This window comes from Taudactylus pleione, unplaced genomic scaffold (genome assembly GCF_031769625.1).
Source record: "Taudactylus pleione unplaced genomic scaffold, aTauple2 ptg000610l, whole genome shotgun sequence".
In the NCBI taxonomy this organism is placed as follows: Eukaryota; Metazoa; Chordata; class Amphibia; order Anura; family Myobatrachidae; genus Taudactylus; species Taudactylus pleione.
This window is the reverse complement of record NW_028285012.1, coordinates 2453510-2481226: the sequence shown is the minus strand read 5'-3', so window position 1 is coordinate 2481226 and position 27717 is coordinate 2453510. Positions and strand designations below refer to the sequence as shown.

The window sequence follows — 27717 nt, the reverse complement described above, 5'->3', positions numbered from 1 at the left end:
AATCCGGACAACAACTGTCTTGCCATATGTACCATATGTAAAGGTGAAATAAGTAGGGGTAGGGACGTCAACCACCTAGGAACATCCTCCCTTATACGGCACCTGCAGCGCGTTCATAAAAAGTTACTGTCAAGTTCAGAAACTTTGGCTAAGACCGTAAGCAGTCCAGGGACACCTAAATCCCGTTGTCCTGTTGTATCCAAGCGCCTGCAAACCACACCGTCAACTCCCTCCTCGTCAATTTCCTCCTTAGTCAGGATCGGAAGTAGTCCTGCAGGCCATGTCACTGGCATGACTGACTCTCCTATCCGGGATTCCTCTGGAGGATCCTGCATTGCTACGCCTACTGCTGCCGCTGCTGCTGTTGCTGCTGCTGGGAGTCGTTCATCATCCCAGAGAGGAAGTAGGAACACCACTACTTTTACTAAACAATTGACCCTCCAACAGTCCTTAGCGAGGAGGATGAAGTACGACAGCAGTCATCCTGAAGCAAAACGTATAACTGAGGCCTTGACTGCTATGTTGGTGTTAGACGTGCGTCCGGTATCCGCCATTAGTGCAGTGGGATTTAGACAATTGATGGAGGTAGTGTGTCCCCGGTTCCAAATCCCGTCTAGATTCCACTTCACTAGGCAGGCGATACCGAGACTGTACAGAAACGTCAGAAAAAGTGTCCTCAGTGTCCTGAAAAATGCCGTTGTACACAATGTCCACTTAACCACGGACATGTGGACAAGTGGAACAGGGCAGACTAAGGACTATATGACTGTTACAGCCCACTGGGTAGATGTATCACCTTACGCAGCAACAGCAGCAGCGTCACCAGTAGCAGCATCTCAGAAACGCCAGCTCGTTACAAGGCAGGCTACGCTGTGTATCACCGGTTTCAGTAAGAGGCACACCGCCGACAACCTCTTAGAGAAACTGAGGGAAATCATCGCCCAGTGGCTTACCCCACTTAGACTCTCCTGGGGATTTGTGATATCTGACAACGCCACCAATATTGTGCGGGCATTACATCTGGGCAAATTCCAGCACGTCCCATGTTTTGCTCACACAATAAACTTGGTGGTGCAGAATTTTCTGAAAAGCGACAGGGGCGTGCAGGAGACGCTTTGGGTGGCCCGAAAAATTTCTGGCCACTTTCGCCATTCAGCGACTGCGTGCCGAAGACTGGAGCGCCAGCAAACACTCTTGAACCTGCCCCGCCATCACCTGAAGCAAGAGGTTGTGACGCGGTGGAACTCAACCCTCTATATGCTTCAGAGGATGGAGGAGCAGCAAAAGGCCATACAAGCCTATACATCCACCTATGACATAGGCAAAGGAGGAGGTATGCACCTGACTCAAGCGCAGTGGAGAATGATTTCCGTGTTGTGCAAGGTTCTCCAGCCCTTCGAACTTGCCACACGTGAAGTCAGTTCAGACACAGCCAGCTTGAGTCAGGTCATTCCCCTCATCAGGCTTTTGCAGAAGCAGCTGGAGAAAGTGAAGGAGGAGCTAAGACGGAGCGATTCCGCTCGGCATGTGGGACTTGTGGATGAAGCCCTTCATTCGCTTTGCCAGGATTCCAGGGTGGTCAATCTGTTGAAATCAGACCACTACATTTTGGCCACCGTGCTTGATCCTAGGTTTAAAGCCTATGTGGTGTCTCTCTTTCCGGCCGACACAAGCCTGCAGAGGTGCAAAGACCTGCTGGTGAACACACTGTCAGCTGAAGCGGAACGTGACACGTCAACGGCTCCTTCTTCATTTTCTCCCGCAACTGGGGCTGCCAGGAAAAAACTTAGGTATCCTAAGCAACCCGCTGGCGGTGATGCAGGGCAGGCAGGACCAAGTTTGGACATCTGGTCCGGACTGAAGGACCTGGCAACAATTTCTGACATGTCTACTGTCACTGCATATGATACTGTCACCATTGACAGAATGGTGGAGGATTACATCGGTGACAGCATCCAAGTAGGCACTGCCATCCTGTCTGCCACTGCAGTGTCACTCCTAGGTGGGCCACGTGTTTGTGCCGCCCACTCGTGTCGCTTAGCATAGTCATCCATCTACCTCGTTGCAACCTTTTGGACATAAAAACACTATTGTGAGGTGTGAGGTGTTCAGAATAGACTGGAAATTAGTGGAAATTAAGGTTTTTGAGGTTAATAATAGCATAGGAGCAGAAAAATCAACACATTTTGTGATATTATCTGTTTTTATGCTTTTTTTCAAAAAAATACAGATCCAAAACACAAAACCCAGAACCCAAAACACGGAAGGGTGGTTTTGGCAAAACCAATCCAGATCCAAAACACGAAGAAAGATCCAGATCCAAAACCAAAACGTGGCCGGTGCACACCCCTACTTCTAACACATCGCAGGACTGTGCTCCTTTCAGGGCCCCAGTCCCTGGATGTGATTTTTAATAAGTTTGAGCAAACTTTAATTTCCTATTGCCACTATAATAAATGGTAATTATCAGGTCTAAAACACGATCATTAATAAATATGCCCCCATGTAATTAGGTAAGTGTGTATCTATAAAGAGATGAAAAGTTACAAAGGATTGGTATAATTGTAGTTCCAAATGTGTAGGAGCATACTGTACTGTATGTTCCAGGTAAGGGAGAACTATGTGCTGACTGTGAGCCTGATTCATTACAGATCGCTATTGCGATTGCAGCTGCGATTAGACATACATGCCCACTGCAAAAATATGCTAATATTTGCAATCGCAATGCTGTTGCAGCTTAACATAAGGACGCCCACTTCCCCTTACTTACATCCGTAATACTTAGCAAAACAGAGAAACCATCGGTAACATCGGAGCCTCATGCACACTTGCACAAGGTCAGACCTCACTCAGAAATTGCTAACCTCGTCGCAGTGGGAATTCGAGCTGCGTATACCATCGCATTGGCTAATTTATGACGCCCCTGTAACAGCATTTGAATGCATTGACACGCCTGCATTTCGCCAACCACCCTCCTGTCACCACCCCCAAATGCTCACTTCCTGTCAATCAGTCTGCAATGGGTCTGCATAGTGTCTGCGATGGCAGTGTGATCGCAGTGAGAACTTTGCGCACGCGCACTGCATACGCATGCTCAGAACACAACAATTGGCCGTCTGCGTGCGTAATTGCACTTGCGATCCGTAATGAATCAGACCCTATAGTCTCTGCATCTCATCAAGTCACCCCCATCTGAACACGATGCATTCCCATGACTTGTTAGATACTAATACGTCATCAGAACATTTAAGCAGCACAGCATTGCTATGTGGTGATTGTATGATTATGCTATGGCATCGAACCCTTACAGCTTGCCAAGGTAGTAACACCTCGGCACCAGGTGTTGATAGATTCCATAGCTTGAATAATTCTGATAAACTCTACAATTAAAATGGACTATAAGTGAGGATCTTGTACATGTTTTCCCATCCATCGCATCAAGGTGAACCCCATAAGATGGGTCCCTAACACGAACACATTATGTCAATTTATTCAGGACTTACCTATAATAGTGCCCATTCTGATATGTAGACAGAAATGTAGGATCCTGTGCAGATGATTAAAAGCACCAGATGGGTGGGGTGCAAATACCAAGTAGAAGGAGTCTCAGCCTTCAAGTGTACAATATATATACAAATATAGTGGAAAGGGTTAGGGAACTTGGACTGCACCCCCAATTTAAACATAATAAGAGGTGCTACCATGCTGAGACTTGTAGTACAATGCAGGGGACGAAAGAACACAGGTGCACACTCTTAGTACTAAGAACAATGATAGTCAAAATAATCATTATAAGCTCTACAATTAAAATGGAGTATAAGTGAGGTTCTTAGTAGATGTTTGCCCTAAAATGTTTGCCCATCCACTGCGTCAAGGTGAACCACATTAGATGGGTGCCTAACATTATTAGTACTCAGAGTGTGCACCTGTATTCTTTGTCTCCTGCATTGTACTACTAGTCCCAGCATGGTAGCACCTCTTATTAGCAGGGCCGGTTCCATGGTTCTGAGCACCCTGTGCCTGCTCTTGAGAGCGCGCCCTAACCTCGCACGCGTGGCGAATCCGCGTGTGTCCGAATTTGGGGGCGTGGCCTAATCGCATAGGCCACGCCCCTGTGTGACATTATTTGGAGGCGTGCCCGCATGGCACGCCTCCAAATAACGTCAGGCTGGGGGTAAAGCCCAGCACTCCGTCACTGGCTGGGCTTCCCCCCAGCCCTCTCCCGTCAGTGAATGGTTGCTGCGTGCATGTGTGTAGCATCAATTCACTCTCTGGGGGTACGGCACCGCCGCACAGCTGCGGCGGTGGGGGTCCCCAGCGTCCCAATTTGACCACTTTGGCCCGCGGGTGGAACAGCGGGACAGTACTGTCCCGCTGAAATCGGGATGCTGGGGAGGGGTGCCGCCCTCTAGGGGTGGCGCCCCTGTGCGACCGCACTGGTCGAACACCTCTAGAGCTGGCCCTGCTTATTAGGTTTAAATTAGGGTGTGCAGTCCAAATCCCATCCCCAGATTCCATAGCTTGCAATCAAGAACTGGAAGGTAATGGTAACAGTGTACTTTCCTAATGAATCAGAATCTCCTTTCACTTTCCATTAATGAATACATAGAACATGCTCACCACTCATTAGGAACCATGGCCCTCATTCAGAGCCGTACGCTCTGAGCAGAGCGCACGCTCTGCATGAGGGCCGGGCTCCTTTTTCATGGAGCGTCCTCCTGGACGCTCGTATAGCTGTGGGTCACCACCCACAGGCTATACGAGCGCGCATTTTGATGGCCGCGATGGTCGTGACCATCGCGACCATCGAAATTGCGAGCCGGAGCCTGCGGTTGAGGTTTTCAACCGCAAGCTCCGGAGTGATTTTGGCTCTATCAGAGCCAAAATCACTCCCACTGACATCACTAGTGATGTCAGTGGGCCGGCTTCTGACGGGAGGCGTTCCCGTGGGAACGCCCCCGTCAGGGATGCACGCCCCCGGCACGCCCACCAAAGGGGGCGTGCTGTCAATCAACATTGACAGCACGCCCCCTTTGATCGGACACAACGAGCGAAGGAAAGTCCTTCGCTCGTCGTGTCTGGCGCATGCGCACGACGGAGCTCCCTCCGTCGTGCGCATGCTCAGTGCAGACCATCGACCCACTTGCGAGCGTACAGCCGCTCGCGAGTGGGTCTGAATCAGGCCCCATATTAGCTACTGCTTTCATCTAACAAGTTATTAGTGCCTCACTCCTGTGCAGTACAGACACAGCCTAAAGCATGATGACCTGATGAACATATCTTTTTTTTTTTCAGCGCTAATATTGTGTTTATCTCGTGGGTTCCATTAACTGTAGCAGAATGGGTAACTAAACAAAAGACTGACAGGTGTATATCTGCCAATCTCCTTATATTGTAATGTAAATTAGATGGAGCCAGGGACATTTACATGCCAATAATGTCAGGTCCTTGAAGCTACCTTGTGCAATTAACATGAAAGGTGCTGAGACAGCCATATGTCTACAATCAGTCAAATTAGGCTTCGCACAATTCTTGCCATTTGCTCAGACACCAAATATAACAAAAGCTGCATACACACACAATGATTTTTTGAACGATTATCGTGAAACGAAATCGTTTAACGATAATCGTTTGTAAAAATCGTTCACTTTCTGAGTCAAACGATGAACGATTTTCGTTCATGCGCGTTCACGTTTGTAGTTCAGTCAGACTTGTCAACTCAACAATTTTCAGTAAGGGAATATGCAAAAATCGTTTGTAGTTCTAAAAAATCGTTCATTACATTTAAATGAACATAGTAAATGAACAACTTTAGTAAACGATTTTAGTTCATTTTTTCAAGGGAGAAAATCGTTTACTAAAATCGTTCATTAACTAAATCGTTGTGTGTGTATGCAGCTAAAGACTAAAGTTTTCTGCTCTGCGTTTTTAATGAAGTCTGAATTTCACACGTTATCCTGGATATGTGGGAGAAAAATCACAAGGTCCCGAGTTTGTCATAATAGTTCATTGTCATTAATTCCCAATAGCTTTTCACAGCTCAGACTTTTCATGTTTTGTACAGAGATAATAGGAGAATCTTCTGAAAGATGTTGACATTATCTATTAATGCCATTAAAAAATGAGTAAATAAAGCGCTTATTATCTCATAAAATAATAATAGTAAGATCTGACGGCTCATGGTGAAGCAGATTAAAGTGTCTTTTGTATAAATGTATAATAAACGTGTAGTAACAACATGTATCTGCATGCTTGTAAATGCACTCACTGGCAAATGGGGATACAAGAGAATGACATACAGGTCATCAATGCTATCTTATTTATTGTACAGTGTAATTGCTCAACATTCTATAGCAAGTGATCTAATATTGTCTGTTATTAGTCTACCTTCTATCAGACTCAAGAAGGCTTAAACTGGATTGGTTGCTATTGAGATGCTAGTACACCATGCAGTTAAATAACTACCACCCCACTAGGCAAGGTACAATAACGCTGGGTGTCTATGTGAATAGGTGCCTTTTCAGAGCAAGTAAATGTTGCTCTGTTCGGGTGTCTAAAGCGGGGAACTAATTTCTCCTCGCAGCCTCCTGAGGTGCGAAAAAAAATGTGTGCAAAGTATGTGATTTTGGGCACCTTAACGGCTATTTGGGCGCTTTAAATACTTCTTTAGATGGGTTTAGCTGCTTTGCGTGCGATGGGTTTTGGTGCTCTTAGCCGCGTTAATTAATAAGTACTAATGTCCGCCTGAATGGAGAAACAATTGAATTGCTCAGTAGGGGGCCTATTCATATAGACGGCCAGCAGGGGGCGCATCGACCATTTGAATGGCCCCCTGGAAATCAGCCATGCTGAACCAAGTTGTTTAACTAGACTTTAAAAGAAGGTGAATAAATGAGTTAATTTATTTATAGAAAAAAATTCCATTAAAGGGCACCCATTACCTACACATGGTGCAGGCGGTAATTGCGTGTGTTTGCGCTCTGTGAAGCACATTCAGAGGGAACTGAAGCAACAACAAAGTTTGTTGAACAAACTAACATACATACTGTACTCTATGTAGCAGCGCTACTGCCGCGCTGTGCTGCGGGGACTATACACTACTAAATATACATAGTAACATACAGTAACAGTCCAGCATGCCCGGCACAGGTGTTTCAGCCAGCTGAGTCAGGCAGCGAGGAGAAGAGAGAGAGACACTGTCCCTGCTGCTTTGTCACAGCTGACACTGACAGTACACCAGCAGAACCCAGGACTAGACAGTGTGAGTTAGGGATGGCCATCGACCATTCATAATCATCGATGGTTTATGGCCAATGTCGAATGTTTTTCCCATCGATTGGGGAGAACCAGATGGTTTGCCTCCATCGTGTTTTTACATGGTGCCGAGACATGGAGCATAACTCCGCCCCTGATACATGCGAAGCCACATACCCCGGTTCTGATTGGCCCACGGGCCAGTCAGTCATAGAGCAGGGCTGACCATCGGCTGGTGAAACAATCGATGGTCATCCATTGCATAGTTGGTTACCATCGATAACCACTTGCTATTTTGCCATTGATGGTTACCATACCGATGGCCATCCCTAGTGTGTGTGTGTTTGTGCTACTGTGTGAGTGACTGCTGCTGCAAGTCAAGGGCTGCACACTGATTGGCTCTCTGAGACAGTGAGACCCAATCAGAGCTAGCAATATGCCCAGTTGCCTAGCAGCCTAGAGAGGGTAGGAAGGGAGTGGGACTGAGGGTCACCTCTCTGAGACAGTGAGAGACAGCCTCCAACAAACCCAGCATGAAGATTCTCTGATGCAGACACAGCATACAACAGCCAGGAAGGAGCCAGGGAAGGCATAGCTAATAGGATCTAAAGAAAACAAGACACCATTGAAACACCATCGAATGATTACCATTTGATGGTGTCAAACATCGGAAAGCCACCATCTAATGGTAAAAATACTACAATAAAAAAAAACAACATAGGGCCTGATTCAGAGCCGCTCGCTATTTGCGGTCATTCGTTCTAAAACAAGGGATGTCTATTCAAATGAACCGTTCGCTAATTGCGGTCTGTTCACGCCTCTAAGTCTGAACGAGCGAGCAAAACTTGCGATTGTAATTTTGAAAAAGACGCCCCCTGGCCGCTCGCATCCTACGTCATGTCCGCTATTTATTAATCGTGCACATCGAACAGCGTATGAACTGCTTGCTATTCTTGTGGCTGTTTTTTCAACCGCTATTTTGCGATCAGTTCGCTGTAAAAAAAACCAAGTGACGTGGTCAATGACGCTGCTGTATTAATTATGCACTCCCTTAAAACGCCCGTTTTGACCTTTAAGCACGCCAGCGATCTAATTCCACACCCCGTTTTCAAGCACCTTCCCCTGTTACCACCCACATACGCCTCCTTCTGTCACTCAAAATAGCAGGCATTCGCTATATAGCGAACAAACGATTTTCGGCCGCACTGACTGGTTCGCGCATGCGTATTACAATCCGTACGCATGCGCAGATGTGCGAACATCGGTCAGAACGAACGAGCGGCCGCTTACGAGCGGCTCTGAATCAGGCCCATAGATGGTTGCTAATCATCGATGTCCGATGTCCATCCCTACTGTGCAGTTAGTCTGTATGAGTTACTGAGAGGCTGTGTTTAAGTCTCCACTACCCTATAGGCTTATACCTTCTTACCACACTCATGCACATGGGCCCTAATTCAGACCCGCTCGCAAGTGCTATGCGGGTCGATGGTGGGGCACTGTGCACGCAAAGCGTGCGCAAGCCCCGGAGCGAGAGAGAAATTCTCTTGCTCCGGGGCTCGCTACAAACGGGGCGGCTGTCGATGTTGATCGACAGCTCGCCCCGTTTTGTAGGCGGGCTGGGGGGCTGGCTAAACGGAGGCGTTTGGGGGCGGCCCTACTGACATCACGAGTGATGTCAGTAGTGAGCTTTCGGCTCTATTAGAGCCGAAAGCTCACTGGGGCTTGCGGCAGACAAGACCCTACCACAAGGGTCTTGTCGCAAGCCCGATGGTCGCGATGGTCAAGACCATCGCGACCATCACCTGGCCGCTCGCTAAAGCTGTGAGTGGTCACCCACAGCTTAGCGAGCGGCCAGGAGGCCGGCTAAAAAAAAAGTGTCCGTCCTCATTCTGAGCGAGCGCTCACTTTTTGCGAGCGGCTCTGAATGAGGGCCATTGTGTATTCTATCTTATTTTATTTGCTACCACATGTACAGTGACCTACTCTGCAGAACTACAGCAATATTATATAGACAATCATTCCAGTCTGCAATAATAAAAGGTAGAAAGTTCTAGAAATCTCATTGTCTGCGGATTAAGAGATAAACTTGCTTTAGCTATCTGAATAGTTACACACTGCTTACGTGTAATAAGGGTCAGAATAGTAAGAAGATCACCTTTCTGTGGGCTCAAGCTTTACAGACTTACAGTCAGGCTGGTGTAATCTCACCCATTACAGATCCACGATCCAGTGACTATGTCCATACAGCTGGAATTTCCCACAAGTTCGCTCCGGACTCAACGTCACGTGCAGTTGATCTTGGATCCTCTAAGGTGTGTTGTCGCAGTAAGTTTCACCACACAGAACTCAAGTAAGTGTATGCAGTGCAGAGCATATCCTGATAATCATCAGTCATACACCACATCATGGCAGACTATGGGGTCTATTTACTAAGCAGTGTTAGGAGACAAAGTGAAAAGAGATAAGGTACCAGCCAATCAGCTCCCAAATATCAATTTTCAAACACAGCCTGTGACATGGCAGTTAGGAGCTGATTGGCTGACCTTATCTCATTTCACTTTGTCTCCTAACACTTCTTACTAAATAGACCCCTATAACTCTAATGCAGAAACTGCTAAAAATGCAGATGATGAAATCCCATCACAGCCCCAAGATGGCACTACACCTATACGTACAGTTAAGCTATCTCAAAAAGCCAGGGATAAATACATCAGTGAAAGAGATGAATACCAAGAAAGACTAGAAAAAGCATGGGATAGAATTGAGGGCCTGATTCAGACCCGCTCGTTAGATGCGTATGCAAATTCGGCAAGGCTGGCGATCGCACGGCAAGGCAAAAGCACGCCCACTATGTCTTGGCATGCGATCACATTGTGTATGCAGACGCCCAACAGCCTGTCTTAAGATGCCCACTTGCGGACGTTATCTCCAGGAAGTGTATGCAACCATCATGAACATTGAGTACCGTTGGAAGCGAACGCAGCGCTTGTGGTTGACCATACCCTACCGCAAGCACTGCGATCACTTCAGTGTAAAATCCAGCCAAGTGACGTGTACTATGATGCTGCGTCTTAATTATGCATGCCTCTGAAACGGCGTTAAGACGCTCGGGCACGCCTGTGTTCGCACCTCCACTCCCCAGTTTTCATCGACCAACCCCTGTCACCACCCACAAACAGCTCAGACTGGTTCGCGCACGAGCACTGCGATGCGTACGCATGCGCACAATGCAAACATCGGCAGTCTGCGTGCAAACGCTTCTTAGCGAGTGGGTCTGAATCGGGCCCTGAAACTGATGTGCTTAAAGTATGAAATGCAAGGAGTGTTCAGGAACATCATACACAGGCTGTTAAATCAGCGATGACGGACTTTGTTAAATTCATGGTTTGCCGTGAGCTAGTTAACACTGGACTTACAATCTTTGATGACCGTCCAGAGAACTACAGATCGTGGAGATCCATCTTTAAGAACTCAATCAACGACTGAACATCACTGCAAGTGAAGAACTTGATCTTTTAGCAAAATGGTTGGGGAGCAAGTCTTCAGAATACGCGAAAACACTCAATTTTATTATTATTTTTTTTTTTGCATTAAGCACTGTTTAACTTGAAGGAGTAATTTTCCTCATTAGCTCCCACCTGGAACAACATTTTCCTTACTGGAAAACAATTCATTCATATGGTTAGTAATCACCTTCTGATGAAAAAGCAACTTATGGATCTGAAACGCGTCAAGGAATGATAGCCACATTTCTGCTTCACTGACATCATTGTTTGCAAAGACCTTACAGAATGCAAAGTTCAACACTGAGTCTCAACTATACGTTTTGAGAGTAATACTTCACTGATCATAAATATTCTTGTGACCAACCTATATATGAATGACATTGGTGGCTACCTCTTTTATTGATTAGTGTCAGTATTTGTGAAGCAGTTTGATGTTTAACATGCATGTAATAAATCTATAATCAGTGTTTAATTATCAGCACTGTTTTTGTTGCGCTTTTAGGCCTTAAGGTGGGTACACACCTGAGAGATATATCTGCAGATGATGGTCGTTCATACACACTGGTCCTGGCGAACAGAGGGCGTGTCCCGGTGGGCAGGGGGTGTATCCCGCCCCCCTCCCTGCGGATGCTGCTGTGTGTATACGGGCGTTCTGCAGACTGCCCGTACACACTTGCCGATGGACAGATATGTCTGCAGACATATCTGTCCATTGGCTGTGCAGCACAGCCAATGCGATAGGTCGGTGAACACCGACATTCACCGACATATCGCGGGTACACACTGGCCGACGGGCAGCAGATACATTGGCCGATCAATTTGTCGAAGCTGGATAATTGGCTGAGACAGAATCTGTTTAAAATGAAATTTGCACAACGCCATTTTGCAAATGGCCGCAAGACGCCATTTTGCGATTGGCCGCCCAGCGCCATTTTAGCGAATCTCACACATTATAAGTACATACGGCGATGCTATTATTTAGCGTTGCAGGTTAGGGTTGAGGATTTTCCCCGGGATCCGCTAGGACTTCCATGCGTGCATCCTGACTCCTGTGTTAGCAGGCATGGGCGCAGCCATGTTGGTACTTCTCACCTGATCAGTCTCCTCCAATGGCAGGCCTGTGGTCACTCAGCTGATCCTCTGATCCAATGACTAGCTACCCAGGGGTATTTAAGTCTGACTCCAGGAACAGGAAACTGCTGTTCAACTTCGCTATATGACATAACACTGCTGTACTTTCAAGACCTTCAGTACTTCTTGTCTGCAGTGTTCCAGTGACTTCCAGCTATACTCTCTCCTGTGTGCTGTTCAGATCCCTAGCTGAACTTTCTGTGTTAACAGTTCTCACCTGTGTAGCTGATTGCAAGATTTCCAAGTTTCTCCCTTCATGCTGAAATTCTAATGTGCTGTTCAGTCTCCAAGCTAAACTGTCTGTGTTAACTCTTTCAGATAGTGTATTCGTTACCAGTGTCTCTGTGAAAGTCCGTGTCAGCACCTCCAGTGCGTCTCAAGTTAACCCTTGTGTGTTCGTTACCAGCATCCCAGTACAAGTCCGTGTCCGCACCTTCAGCGTGTCCTAAGTCTACATCTGTGTACTCGCTACCCGGATCTCAGTACAAAACTGTGCCCGCACCTTCAGTGCATCTCAAGCTAACCACTGTGCACTATCTACCCGAATCACAATACAAGTTTATCTCTGGATTATATTCTCCTAGTGTTTCAAGTGTTATTCCTTTTCAGTAAAATTTTAGTGTTCTTCATTTCCAGTCCTTGTAGTTTAGTATTTGTTTTGGTCTTCTGCCATTCCCAGGTACCTGTCCAGAGGGCCGTGACCTGATCACTTGGTGCAGCGAAAACCAAATTCCAATTGGAGGGGTCACTGGAGAAAACCACCAAGTGAGTTAGACTCTGCGTCTCTGGGCAGGTCTAGCCAAACCTGGGTTTGGCCGCAACTAGGAGGCCTAGTTACTGTCCCTCCTGTCATTTATTCATCCTTATCCTAAGCCCCCGGTTCTCTACCTCAATAGAGGTATCCCAAGTGCCCGGTCGTGACAATATTAACAGCCAAACATGCAAGCCGCCGGGTTACAGGATAAAACAAATTTCTTTGGTTTACTTTCTCAAGTGTCAGCTCATGAGACAAGTCTGCAACTCATGAGACAACAGCTGCAAAAACTCTCCGGTCAAATAAAAAAAAAATTTCATTTTCATCTACAGCAGAGAATTTTTCTGACTTTTCCATTCCATCTTTCAAGTGTCCACTGACTGCACAAGTAACCAATACCAGTGACTTAGGCCCTCATTAGATGCAAGCGGTCGCCCTGAATCAGGGCGGCCGCTTGCATCCTGAACGGCCGCCTCCTTGTCGATCGTTAACGACCGACCAGGTTGATGGTCGCGATGGTGATCACCATCGTGACCATCAGGGCTTACGACCAGACCATAAGGTTGGGTCTGGGCACTCGTAAGCCCCAGGGAACTTTCTGCTCTGATGGAGCAGGGAGCTCCCCACTGACATCACTGATGATGTTAGTGCGGCCGCCCACAAAACGGTAGGCGTTCGTAAAGGAACGCCTCAGTTTTGGAAACCACTCCCCCGGCCCGCCTACCACACGGGGGCAGCTGTCGATCAACATCGACAGCCGTCCCTTTGGTAGCGAGCTCCGGAGCGACAGAGTTCCTCTGTCACTCCGGGTCTTGTGCACGTGCAGTGCGGCCGCTGCTCATGCGCAGGCCTAACCATCGAGCCGGTTATGAGCGCATCGGTGCTCGCGACCGACTCTGAATAAGGTCCTTAGTCCTTCTCACTAACTTTTCCCAGTTATTAGAAAAACTACAATGTCTCCTCCCCAAGATTTTTCAAGTTATTCCCAAACTTTCTAGTGTCACCTCAGATTCTATTAACATCTTTCCCAAACAAGATAAAGTTAAGGATCGGAGTTTCCTGCGCCCTAAACTCACTGAGTTTGAACATCAGCGGCGCCTGGAATCGCACCTTTGCTTATATTGTGGTTATGATGATCACTTTAATAAAGACTGCTGGGCCTGATTCAGACCTGCTCGCAAGCGCATAGCGCTCACAAGCTGGTCGATGGTCGGCCAGTGCACACGCAAGGCGTGCGCGAGCCCCGGAGCAAGTGAGAACTTCACTCGCCCCAGGCTCGCTACACAACGGGGCGGCTGTCGATGTTGATCGACAGCTCACCCCGTTTTGTAGGTGGGGAGGGGGGGTGGCTGGACAAACGGAGGCGTTCCCGAAGGAACGCCTGCCATTTGTGGGCGTCCCTACTGACATTATTCGTGATGTCAGTAGTGAACTTCCTGCTCTATTAGAGCAGGAAGTTCACTCGGGTTTGCGGGAACCGAGACCCTACCATAAGGGTCTCGTCGCAAGCCTGATGGTTGCGATAATCGCGACCATCTCCAGGCCTCTCGCAAAAGCTGTGGGTGGTCACCCACAGCTATGTAAGCGGCCTGGAGGTTGATTTTTTTTTTTTTAATCCACCCTGATTCAGAGCGAGCGCTCGCAAATAGCGTGCGCCTCTGATTCAGGCCCTGTGTGCCTGATTCAGAGCCGCTCGCTCTGTTTTTTTTTTTTTTCTCCAGGCTGCTCGCAAAGCTGTGCGAGCGGCCTGGAGTCCGTCACGATTAGCGCGACCATCGTGCTTGCGACGAGACCCTGTGGTAGAGTCTCGGCTCCCGCAAGCCCGAGTGGACTTCCTGCTCTAATAGAGCAGGAAGTCCACTACTGACATCACTGGTGATGTCAGTAGTGCCGCCCACAAAAGCCAGGCGTTCCTAAGGGAACGCCTACGTTTGTGCAGCCAACCCCCCTCCCCACCTAGAAAACGGTGGAGAGCTTTTACTCACCATCGACAGCCGTCCTGTCTTGTAGCGCGACCCATAGCAATTAAGCTGTAGTCGCTGGTCGGGTTTCACGCATGTGAACGCCGGAGGCGGCGCATGTGCAGTGGGGTAACATCGAGCCACTTGCGAGCGGCTCTGAATCAGCCCCTGTGTTCTTCGTCCACCAAGAAATGGAGAGGGAAATGTGATCTCCAATGTCTGCACTTCTGGTTCATCCCATCAGCCATCGGTGGTTCCAGTATCTCTAGTTCCAGGCGAGGAGGGGAGGTTCACCAAGGATAAGAAAATTCAAGTTTTCAATTGGGGTCCAGTTACAAGATGTTATTATCCACGTCTGGGAAATTTAGGAGAAGTACCTCTCTCTATGAAGGTCAAAGAGGCACAAGTTTCTAGTGGTTCCGGTCCCAAACCGGACAAAGTCTGTCCCACACCCTGTGCTAAGAATAAGAACATTTGTGATTCAGGTTCTGGAGGGACAACTATTTTACTGTATGCTGAAGGGGATTCTGACGTCACTACACCAGAGGAGTCAATCGAGCTGTCTCCTTCAAAGGAACAACTTATCTTGCATAAAACCAGTGTCCTACCTGAGTTTTCGGTACCAGTAAGTACACTGAAGTTTCTAGTGGAATTCCCAATACTCCTATATTAGTTTTTAGTGCGGTTCAAGTTAAAGAAGGGCCTTTGGAATTGCCAGACTTCACCTCTTCCGTCTTAAGTTTTGCGCCCCAAGAGGGGGTTTCAAGTTTCACACCCCAGGAAGGGGTCTCAAGTCTCATACCCCGGAGGGGTTCTCAAGTTTTTCACCCCACAAGGAGGTTTACAAGCTTCGTACTCCAAGAGGGGGTTTCTAGTTTCTTACCCCAGGAAGGGAATTTAAGATTTGTTTCCCCACAGAGGATTTCTAGTTCTATACCCCAGAAGGGAGATTTAAGTTTTGTTTTTCAAGGGTTAATTCCTTGTTCCATACTCCAAGACAAGGATTCAAGTTTCAGCATCCAGAAGGGGATTTCCGTTTCAAGTCTCGTACCTCAAGAAGGGGTTTCTAGTCTCATACCCCAGGAAGGGGTTTCAAGTTTCACACCCCAGGAAGGGGTTTCAAGTGTCCCACCCCAGGAGGGGTCTTCTAGTGTCATACCCCAGCAGGGGGTTTCAAGTCTCGTACCCCAAGAGAGTGTTTCAAGTTTCAAACCCCAGGAGGGGGCCTGAATTTCTTACCCCAGGAGGGGGTCCCAAGTCTCTCACCCCAAGTGGGGGTTTCAAGTTCTGTACCCCAAGAGGGGGTTTCAAGTTCCGTACCCCAAGAGGGGGTTTCAAGTTCCGTACCCCAAGAGGGGGTTTCAAGTTTCACACCCCAAAGGGGGGTCTCTGTTTCGAGTTTCATGCCCCAGGAGGGGGCCTTCATTTCCGGTTTCACGCCCCAGGAGGGGGCCTGCGTTTCGCGTTTCATGCCCTAGGAGGGGATCTTCATTTCAAGTTTCACACCCCAAGAGAGAGTTTCCATTGGAGTTTCATACCCCAGGAGGGGTTTTCGAGTATCATATCTCAAGAAGGGGTCTTGGGTCTCTCACCCCAGGATGGAGTCTCTGATGATGCATCCCAAGAAGGGGTTTCACGTTCTGTACCCCAGGAGGAAATGTCAAGTCAACTTCCCCAGGAAGGGGTTTTTAGTCCCATACCCCAGCAGAGGTTTTCAAGTTTCTTACCCCAGGATGGAGTCTCAAATCTCTCATCCCAAGAGGGGATTTAAAGTCCCGTACCCCATGAAAGGGTCTCAGGTCTCTCACCCCAAGAGGGAGTAACAAGTTTCACGCCCGAGGAGGGGGTTTTCATCTCAAGTTTCACACCTCAGGAGGAGCTTTCGAGTGTGGTATCTCAGGAGAAGTCTTCAGGTGTCTCTCTCCAGAGAGAGGTTTCAAGTGACTTGTCCTTTCCAGTTGATCTTTCTCTTGAAGACAAAACTAGTTCTACAGTTAAAGCTGTCAACGCCAAACAAAATCCCCTAGGTGCAAATAAATGTTTGGAAGGTCTAACATTCATGTTTACAGGAGGTTTGGAGTCCATAACCAAAAATGAGGCAAAGACATTAATAGAAGGATATAGAGGCAAAGCACCTGATTCAGAGCCGGACGCTCTGACCAGAGCGCTCGCTCTGAATCAGGGCCCTCCTCCATGAAAATGGAGCGTCCTCCTGGACGCTCGTATAGCTGTGGGTGACCACCCACAGCTATAGCGAGCGTCCATGATGATGGTCGCGATGGTCAAAGACCATCACGACCATCGGGCTTGCGACGAGACCCTGCGGTAGGGTCTCGCTGCCGCAAGCCCAGGAGTGATTTTGGCTCTATCAGAGCCAAAGTCACTCCCACTGACATCATTACTGATGTCAGTGTGGCCGGACTCAGACGGTAGGCGTTCCCATGGGAACGCCTCCGTCTGGCCGCCACGCCCCCGACACGCCCACCAAAGGGGGCGTGCTGTCAGTCACCATCGACAGCACGCCCCCTTTGGTGCGAGACCCTGAGCGATGTATTTCTCGTCGCTCGCCGGGTCTCGCGCATGTGCACGACGGAGCTCCCTCCGTCCTGCGCATTCACCAAACATCGACCCGCTTGCGAGCGAACTTTGCTCGCGAGCGGGTCTGAATGACCCCCAAAGTCTTTGAAAATATTAGTAATAAAATTAATTACCTAATCATTGGATGTAATGGTGGAGAGTCCAAGCGAAAGAAAGCAAAGCACTTAGGGACTAAAATTATAGATGAAGACGGCCTTCGTGAATTAATAAATACTAACTCCAATTCTTCTGAATCTCATTTGGGTTCTTCTGTTGATTTGAGTGAGGAGCTTCAATCAAGTTTAGTTGAGTCACCCAATCTTCAGTTTAAAGGATCTCTGAATGATGTTGTTTCCAAAGGAAATTCTGTAACTCAGGACTCATCTAACGCATTGGTGACCATAGTCTTTGATGGAGAAGTACCCCAATACACTGCATTGCTTAAGCATTTTGACACACTAATGAGATCCGACCCGTCTTGTGGTATAACTTCTTGCAAAGTTTCTCATCATGAACTTCAGAGGGAGAGCTTTGGAGTGGGCTAACCCACTTATTGAGTCTAAGGATCCAATCCTACAAGAGGTGATGGCCTTCAGTACAGCGCTGTTTAAAGAATTTGCTTCTTTGGATCTGTCTTTGATAACTTTTTCTGACAAAAGTTCTAGTTTGTCTTCACCACCTTTTGATATCAAACTCAGATGTACCACCTTACTCCCTTGTCATGTTAGGGCTGAGGATTTTCCCTTGGGGTCCGCTAGGACTTCCATGCGTGTATCCTGACTCCTGTGTTAGCAGGCAGGGGCGCAGCCATGTTGGTTTTTCTCACCTGATCAGTCTCCTCCAATGGCAGCCCTGTGGTCACTCAGCTGATCCTCTGATCTAATGACTAGCTACCCAGGGGTATTTAAGTCTGACTCCAGGAACAGGAAACTGCTGTTCAACTTCGCTATATGACATAACACTGCTGTTCTTTCAAGACCTTCAGTACTTCTTGTCTCCAGTGTTCCAGTGACTTCCAGCTATACTCTCTCCTGTGTGCTGTTCAGATACTTAGCTGGACTTTCTGTGTTAACAGTTCTCACCTGTGTAGCTGATTGCAAGATTTCCAAGTTTCTCCCTTCATGCTGAAATTCTAATGTGCTGTTCAGTCTCCAAGCTAAACTGTCTGTGTTAACTCTGTCAGCTGTGTATTCGTTACCAGTGTCTCTGTGAAAGTCCGTGTCAGCACCTCCAGTGCGTCTCAAGTTAACCCTTGTGTGTTCGTTACCAGTATGCCAGTACAAGTCCGTGTCCGCACCTTCAGTGTGTCTCAAGTCTACATCTGTGTACTCGCTACCCGGATCTCAGTACAAAACTATGCCCGCACCTTCAGTGCATCTCAAGCCAACCTCTGTGTACTCGCTACCCGGATCTCAGTACAAGTCTGTGCACCACTGTGCACTTTCTACCCGAATCACAATACAAGTTTATCTCTGGATTATTTTCTCCTAGGGTTTCAAGTGCCATTCCTTTTCAGTAAAATGTTAGTGTTCTTCATTTCCAGTCCTTGTAGTTTAGTATTTGTTTTGGTCTTCTGCCATTCCCAGGTACCTGTCCAGAGGGCCGCGACCCGATCACTTGGTGCGGCAAAATCCAAAGTCCAATTGGAGGGGTCACTGAAGAAAACCACCAAATGAGTTAGACTCCGCGCCTCTGGGCAGGTCTAGCCAAACCTGGGTTTGGCCGCAACTAGGAGACCTAGTTACTGTCCCTCCCGTCATTTATTCATCCTTATCCTAACTCCCCGATTTGGCTGTAAAAACAGCCGAACATAGCAAAACGAATAATAGTAAATTCCCGATATGGGCCCGTATTCAATTTAAAGCGAAATGCTGTTTTCGCGTGTTTTTGGCGAAAACTTTTCGCCGATGACGTAATTTCGCCAGGCGTAAAAGTATCGCTGTATTCAATTTGAAAGACTTTCCGCTTAGGCGGAAAGTCAATGCAATGTAATAGGCGAAAAAGTATCGCCTATGAATAGCAGGCGGAAAAAAGTGCAGAATTGGGGTTTTGGGGTACAACGTTGCGGGAACCCCCGTGCAGCCTTCAGACAGTCCCCCAAAGGTAAACTGTGTCAATTTAAAAAAAAAAAAACACTTAAGGACACCCCAAAAAAATCACTTTGAATTTGGGGGTGAAAAAAAAATGTTGGGGGACAAAGTTAAAAACTAGTGAACTTGACTCTTGGGGGGGTCCCCAAGTATGCCCCAGGTGTTTTTTTCATTGCAGGTGCTTGCGGCAGGTGGATTTTTAAAAAAATTTTTAAACTTATCTTTAGCAACTTTAAAATATGCTGGCCCCCATTTTCAAGTACCCCAAATTTGCTTGGATAAGTTATTTTCTGCAAAAAAACCTCCTGAATACTATTCTTCACCACTTATACAAAAATGCTATTTAGCAGCTATTGAGCCCGTTTAAAAACACCAAATACCTTCAGCAAGCCAAATCGGGGAGTACCAAAGGAAACCCCCATGTCAGAGCATCTTTTGGGGGGTGTAAATCTGATATCCCCAAATCTGACAGTACTTTCCTCTTGTTTAAGTTTCGCCGGGTCCCGTTTTTGCCTACTTTCAAATTGAATACGGCGATATGCGGGCACGCGCGCGATACTTTTCCGCCTGCAAAACACGCGATGTAGGCGAAAAGCCCGGGAGGCGAAAAAGTATTGCGGCTCAGCTCAAATTGAATACGTAGCTTAGGCTGAAATGAATGAAGAGTACTTCCGATTTGAGCTGATGGTGAATTAATTTCTAGTAATAAAAACGGACAAATTTGCAGCATTAACTCACCCGATTTCACCCCCAAAAGATGAAAAACTCACCCGAGTTTAAGGATAGTAAATTCCTGATTAGAAAAAAAGTGATATTTTCACCCGAGATAGCAATCTCGGATCAACACGTATCTTAGTAAATTTACCCCTGTAACTTCTCATATGTATATAACTTACACTAGGCAGAACATGTAACATACATAGTAAGTAAGGCTGAAATAAATAGCACAATAGGTCTAAGTTCTACCGTCCAGATCCTATAATTGTGCTGAAATGAATGACAGCAAACCAGAATACCAGTGTGATATACCATCACATAGGCAGCTTATTGCCCAACCACAACGTGCTGCTAGCAGGAGCGATGGCAGCAGCTCTGACCTACAGTACTAGACGCGGGGGAAGTGGCGGAACACAGGTAATTGATATTTTACATTTCTAATTAAGTTATGGCAATTCCAGTTTCCTGTGTAGTCATCCTTTACCTTTGAAATAATGTACAAATGTGTAATAAAATTCCATTTTACTGATCAGTGGGTTGGGGGGTTATAATTCTGAAGCACTGAGAGCAGACGGAATGAAAATGATTTGTCCACATTACGATTTGTTACACATTAATGAACATTATGATTTATTACACAATAAAGAACATTATGATTTGTTACACAATAAAGAACATTATGATTTGTTACACATTAATGAACATTATGATTTGTTACACAATAAAGAACATTATGATTTGTTACACATTAATGAACATTATGATTTATTACACAATAAAGAAAATTATGATTTGTTACACAATAAAGAACATCAGACATTTGCAGTGAATTAGAAACACCGGACAGATTTTTTTTGGCCACAGCTATTGAGGAACTTATAAATGAACCAACCTTATTTCTTACACCCAAATACCCCCTCCCCTCATCCAGCTTCAGCCTATTGCTGCCAGGAAATGATGATATGTATGTCCAGCATGGACACGTGTTATACTAGATAGTTACAGTAGAACAGTTATACAAATAATAATCCCTTTCAGTTACCGGAGCAGAGTTTTAGGGCCTGATTTGAGCGGTCGACACAATGACGATGTTTTGCAGTTGAGCAATTTTCTTGTAAAGCGCATGTGCCTAAGTCACAATGCTCGGGCGCCAAGTGTGATCGCCAACGGTGGTCGCTGAGAGGATTTGTACGCAGAGTAATTGACAGTTAGCATTTGTGGAAGGCAACGGGAGGTGGAGAGTGAAACGCAGGCGTGTCGTGAATGTTTCAGCGGCGTGTCTCTGCCTCCGACTGCGTCTTCGTGCGCAGTCATAATGGCACTGGCGGCTTACTTCCAACCATAGGCTTGCTCAGATGTATGATGTTGAGACAGATTTGCGAACAATGGAGCGTCTGAGTACGCAAGCGGCGGATTTGAGACACACTGGGTGTAACTACACATCCCAGCGGCTGCAGCAATTGCATATTTTCGCAGTACTGCTGCCTAAGGGCAGTACAGCCGCGACGGGATTAGCGTCCACCTCTGAATCATGCATCCATTTAGTAGCCTGAGGCAAAAATCATGACACCACAGCCAATCAGATCACTAGAAAGCAGGGACATCATGGTGGCCGCCTGCTCCAGTGATGTCACTAGTACATTGATCAGCTGCATTCTTAGGATTATTAGCCAAGCCTATAAAACATAAATTAAAATGCTTATTTCCACAAAATACAAATTTACATCCATAATTTGCAGTCCGGTTGCTGTATATATGTATAAAAAAGGTACATAAACAAATGGGCAAAACAGTCAATACAAAATACACATGAAGGGGTTATCCAGGGAGAAGAACAATTATTTAATACAACAAAAATCTAAGTATATTGCCGGAACGTCCTGTTTAACTTGGCTTGAATGTAAGTGCAACGCTGTTGATACAAAATCTCTGACCAGAAGGGGCGGGGCCATCATCAAACACATGACCGAGGTGAGCGTCACACTAAAGAGAAATAAAAAACAAAACAAAATTAATTAATTAATTTGTTAGAATAAGTTCATCAATAACACATTTAGTGGCCTATTTATCAAGCTTTTTTTTTCATAATATATAATGTAGAAACTGCAGTATCCGCAAACTCTGTCCCTGCGGGGTTCTCTTAGTACATAGCGGGGTTATTGTCTATAAAAATGAACCCCCCCCCTCCCGAATACGGAACCTAAATAATCACGGCAGTACCACGATTATTAGTAAATCAGTAATAAGGAGAAACACATCTGTAAAAATATATAAATATATATATACTCTATGGATCTATCTTAGATTGCAAGCTTCTGCAGGTAACACCAAATTATTCTGTATGTTTGTGTAAGGCAGAGATTCCCAACCACGGTCCTCAAGGCACACTTACTGTCCAGGTTTTGAGGATAGCCATACTTGAGCACAGGAGACTTAATTAGTACCTCAGTTATTTTGATTTAACCATCTGTGCTCAAGCCTGGATATCACTAGAACCTGGACTGTTAGTGTGCCTTGAGGACCGAGGTTGGGAAACACTGGTGTAAGGGTATTGGGCTTGTCTGATATTTCTGCATCCCCACAAACCCATAAGCCTCATCTGGTTTACAGAGGTGTAGGCTTGCTCTTGAAGCAATCCAACTAGGGAAGTGATGGGTAACAGATGGCCCTAAGGCTGCCGGACTTCATTCACGGCCTACAGTTTAGCTTTACTCCCCCTACTCAGCGTTATTCCCTGCTGTATGGCCCACAGATCTTCACCTGTAAAACCATAAGACCACAGGTGATGATCAGCTGGTCATAAAACATGAGAAAAACACTCAACATGACCAGAGCAGCCGACTTTTCCATCACATTTCCTCTGCACAACATAGGGCCTGATACAGCACAGATCGCTATTGTGATGCCAGCTGCGATTACACACGCATTTGTACTGCGAAGATATGCTGAAGTTTGCAATCACTCAGCCAGCATAGAGCCTCCCACCACCGCTTTCTCACATCCGTAATACCTCGCAGTCCTGCCTATACATCGGTAACATCGGCCCCCGCGCAGAACGACAGCAGCTCTGACCTGTCTCAGAAACTGCAAGTCTCGTCACACGCAGTGAGTACTCAGGCTGCGTATGCCATCGCAGTGGCTAATTTATGCACGCCCAGGATACAGCGTTCAAAGGGACAGGCAGGCCAACGTTTTTACGACCACTCCCCCGTCACCACCCCCAAAACGCTGATGTCCCATCACTCCGCGATGGCTTTGTATCTGCGTACGAGATCGCAATGCTGACCTGCGCAATGTGCACTGCGGTGCATACGCATGTGCAGTACGCACCATCGGCCCATCTGCGTACGCGGTTGCAATTGCGATCCGTGATGACTCAGGCCCATAGAAAGGACACACAGCACTGATTAGTAATTAGTGACTATTATTAGTGGCCATTAGATTAGTGGTGGGTAACTGCAGGCACTACCAGTAAAAGGTGGAGCAGTTCTAAGTGGTATGACAGGGTAGGTGGGAGTCTGAATGAAGTTTTGAAGTATATGTACGATCTAAGGGCATGTGGTGCACATTTTAGGTTAAAGCATGTATGAAGGTCCAAGTGTGTGGGCCGCAACAAGAAAAAAGTCTTATATGCAATTTTTAAAAGTTTATTATTAATAGAAACTAATGCAGTGCCCCCTGTAGTAGTGTCCCTTATGCAATTCATCCCTGTATTGGAGCGCTTTATGCAATGCCCCCAGAGGTTGTGCCCATTATGCAATGTCCCTTATGCAGTGCACCCAGTAGTGCCCAGTATGCAGTGCCCCAGTAGTGCCCCTTATACAGTGCCCCCAGTAATATCCCTAGTAGTGCCCCTTATGCAGTGTCCCCAGTAAGGCCCCTTATGTTGTGCCCCCAGCAATGCCCCTTATGCAAAGCCCCCAGTAGTGCCCCTTATGCAGTGCCCCAGTAATGTCCCTAGTAGTGCCCCTTATATTGTTCCCCAGTAATGCCCCTAGAAGTGCCCCATATGCAGTGCCTCCAGTAGTGCACCTTATGCTGTGCCCCCAGTAATGCCCCTAGTAGTGCACCTTATGTTGTGCCCCCAGTAGTGCCCCTTATGCTGTGCCCCCAGTAATGCCCCTAGTAGTGCACCTTATGTTGTGCCCCCAGTAGTGCACCTTATGCTGTGCCCACAGTAATGCCCCTAGTAGTGCACCTTATGTTGTGCCCCAGTAGTGCCCCTTATGCTGTGCCCCAGTAATGTCCCTAGTAGTGTCCCTTATGTTGTTCCCCAGTAATGCCCCTAGGAGTGCCCCATATGCAGTGCCTCCAGTAGTGCACCTTATGCTGTTCCCCCAGTAATGCCCCTAGTAGTGCACCTTATGTTGTGCGCCCAGTAATGCCCCTAATAGTGCACCTTATGCTGTGCCCCCAGTAATGCCCCTAATAGTGCACCTTATGTTGTGCCCCCAGTAGTGCCCCTTATGCTGTGCCCCCTCCCAGTATAGAACAGGCCCCACTCACCTGTGCAGTACTTACCTTTCTTGACGATGGCAGTTGGGTACCGCTCCAGTCCACGCTGTCATCACTCCCACCGTCCTGCATAGACGCTGACAGGATCTAATTAGATCCAGAGCGGCAGACGCAGGCTCCTCTCATCGCGGGTGACGTCATGACATCTCCCGCGCGCTGCATCACTGGGAACGCTGGCCTCTGAAACGATCATAGACTTCTGTCTCTGATTGCTTCAAAGACCAGTGCTGCAAGTTTTAAATAAAGTAAACACTGCCCGATCGGAGGGGGGCAGGGGTGTGGGCCGCATATTATATATATTTGGGCAGTATAAAATGTTGATTCGGGCTGCGTGTTTCACATGCCTGGGTTAGAGGGAGCATTTGTGGTAACTGAGAAGTCTGAGGAGTGAGTATATTGGGGCATTTTGGGATGAGTGAGTTGGGGTTGTTTTTCTTACTGCTATCATGTTGTAGCCGTCGACTGCAACATGACAGCAATTTGTGGCTGTCTGAACATTTCAGTAGCATTTCATAATATGCATATTATTTATTCATATTAAAAACATTTAACAAATATAAAGAAAGCATAACAAAAAGAAAGAAAGAGCCTGGCTTCTAAATTGGATCTCTGAATATTTGGGGGGAGTTTAGTTTTCCTTGGTTAGCGCAGGACTGCACAATATGTGGATCTTGGCATGTACTGAAACTACAAGCCCCAGAATGCCTTGTCAGATAACTGACAGCTATGAAGGTATTCTGGGACCTGTAGTTTCATATCACCTTGAAAGCCATAGGTTGTCTGGGCCTGGAGTAGTATATTACCAGTTACTAGCCAAGATAAGCCCATGGAGGTGCTGGAAATGTGCAGAGCTTGCGACCATTATAGGGAAGCTGCTGCTTGGACAGCTATGGTGTTCTACAGCTTGTCCTATCAGCAGTGCCCCAACAACCCCTAACTCTTTACTCTCCAGGCACTGGAGCACTGACCGAGCAGGGGCGCATCAGAGGGAAGATCTCTAACTTCAGTGACCTATAAGGTTTTAGTGACTTAGGCGGGGTGAGAAGAATTACTGGAAAGCTGTAAGGAAGCTGGAAATCTCCTTTATGTGTCAGCATATTCTGCACGTTATAAGAACAATCATCCAAGATGACAAAAGTTATAGCAGCAGAAACAAGGCCTGTCCTCCTGGAACCAAATGGCAGAGATGTACCAGTCCCAGATATATACTCATTTATAATAAAGGTATTGTACTTCAGATGCACAAAGATGACATTACTTATATACAACGGCAGCTATATAAGTCCCCTATAACATTTTATACACAAAACCGTGATGTTTACCTCTTTGCAAATAACTTCAGTTCCGGCGCATCCCAGCGAGTTATCCGGCCGCCTGAGTACATTTGTGTTGCTTTCATTGTTTTCAACAGTGCCGTGGGCTTCCCAAAAGGAGGGCCAACCTGTCCCAGAATTATACTTCTTGTCTGAACTACAGATAACGGTAAAAATAAATAAAATACAGAAATTGCGAATACCCCAGGGTTCAGGATAATAACATAATAGATTATTAAATGTTTTTTTTTCTCTAACAATCTCTTAATTTAATCTTGTTGGCAGCTTCAGAACGCTCATTATGAATGGGGAAATACCAGAAGGAACCCAGCCAAGGACTTCATAGTCGGAGCACTTTGTAAGTGGGTTATAGAAAGGCAATAGTAGGGGTTCAAGAGTTTCAATAGAAAAATACTATCTCGTCTGCCTTTTCTGTTTGTTTCATTTGCATCTAATGCCAATTTCTTGTATTATTAAAGATATGTTGGGCTTTGGCCACCTGCAGCGTTTATTAAACTGCCATCCTATCCATAACTGCTCTGCAATTCTGTTTAATCCATTTGCAGCTAATGCCATTAATTATTATTAGAAGGAAATCGATCTTTTATTATGTTGCCGTCCTCTCTGGGGCTGTTCTAACATTTTGTGGGGTCTATTTACTAAGCTTTGTTAGGAGATAAAGTGAATGGTGATAAGGTACCAGCCAATCAACTAACTGCCATTTTTCAAACACAGCCTGTTACATAGCAGTTAGGAGCTGATTGGCTGGTACCTTATCACCGTTCACTTTATCGGTGTCATCTCATAGTAGCCGATAGACACAACACTGCTCCAGTACACGCTGTGAAGGTTGGAATTATTTTTGGGTCTGGACTGGATGATCCTGATATTTTGGAAGGCAGAACTGAGAAGTATGTTGATACACCTTTTGGCAGGGAATAGTTCTTAAGGTATTTAAGAGGGACCTGGCCACCATTTAATTACACCTTGACAGATGGAGTTGAAACGCGTTGGGAGATTGACAGAAGGAGGTACTGGATTGGTGGCCACGCATCTGGGGAACATTTGGACACCTTGAAAGAGTACTGCAGACTCCTGATCCCGGGAGGTGTTTGGACACTTTTACGCGAGCATAGGTGTGCTGTGTACGCCCACACAATCTGGTACAATACCCTATCTGTATATAAGGTGTGATTTCGTGACATTTTATGTTTTAAAATTTGTTTATACTTTATCCACAACTTTAAGAAAAATAAACGGTATTTCACTTTTGCAGATCCTTTTTCTTTTTCTCCCCTGTGTATAAATGGAATGATACTTATCCAATGTTAGTTTAAGGAGACCAGAAGGACCGTATTAAGGCCCTCATTCAGAGGCGGTCGGAGGATGCAAGTGGTCGCTCAGAAACTGGGCGGCCGCTTGCATCCTGACCGCCCGCCTCTGTTTCGGTCGTTAGGCTGTGGGTTTACACCCACAGCTCTAACGACCGCTCGGGTGATGGTCGCGATGGTCAGAGACCATCGCGACCATCGGGGCTTACGACGAGACCCTAGGGTAGGGTCTCACTTGTCGTAAGCCCCGGAGAGCTTCTGGCTCTGTCAGAGCCGGAAGCTCTCCACTGACATCACTAGTGATGTCAGTGGGGCCTCCCCCAAACGGCAGGCGTTCCCATGGGAACGCCTCCGTTTGGGCTGCCACCCCCCCGGCCCGCCTTCCAAACGGGGCGAGCTGTCAATCAACATCGACAGCTCGCCCCCTTTGGAAAGAGACCCGCTACGACCGGCGCTGTCGGTCCAAACATCAAGGCGGCCGTGCGGTCGTAGACCGTACGGCCGCCTCTGAATAAGGTCCTAAATGTGGATGTGGATGGAACTTTACTCCAAGTACTCTAGAATTCTG

General features: G+C 46.8%; 1 protein-coding gene across 1 annotated transcript in view; it reads right to left on the bottom strand.

Moving 5' to 3' along the window:
• Window positions 1-20730: 20730 nt before the first annotated feature.
• LOC148480561 (methionine-R-sulfoxide reductase B2, mitochondrial-like) overlaps window positions 20731-27717 on the bottom strand; it is a 38196-nt gene continuing 31209 nt past the window's right edge. The window contains exons 4-5 of the mRNA XM_088454218.1: window positions 25828-25975; window positions 20731-21973 (exon numbers count right to left, since the gene is read on the bottom strand). Of these exons, the coding sequence (XP_088310344.1) occupies window positions 21875-21973; window positions 25828-25975 (247 nt within the window). The 3' untranslated portion in view covers window positions 20731-21874. The remainder of the gene's footprint in view (window positions 21974-25827; window positions 25976-27717) is intronic.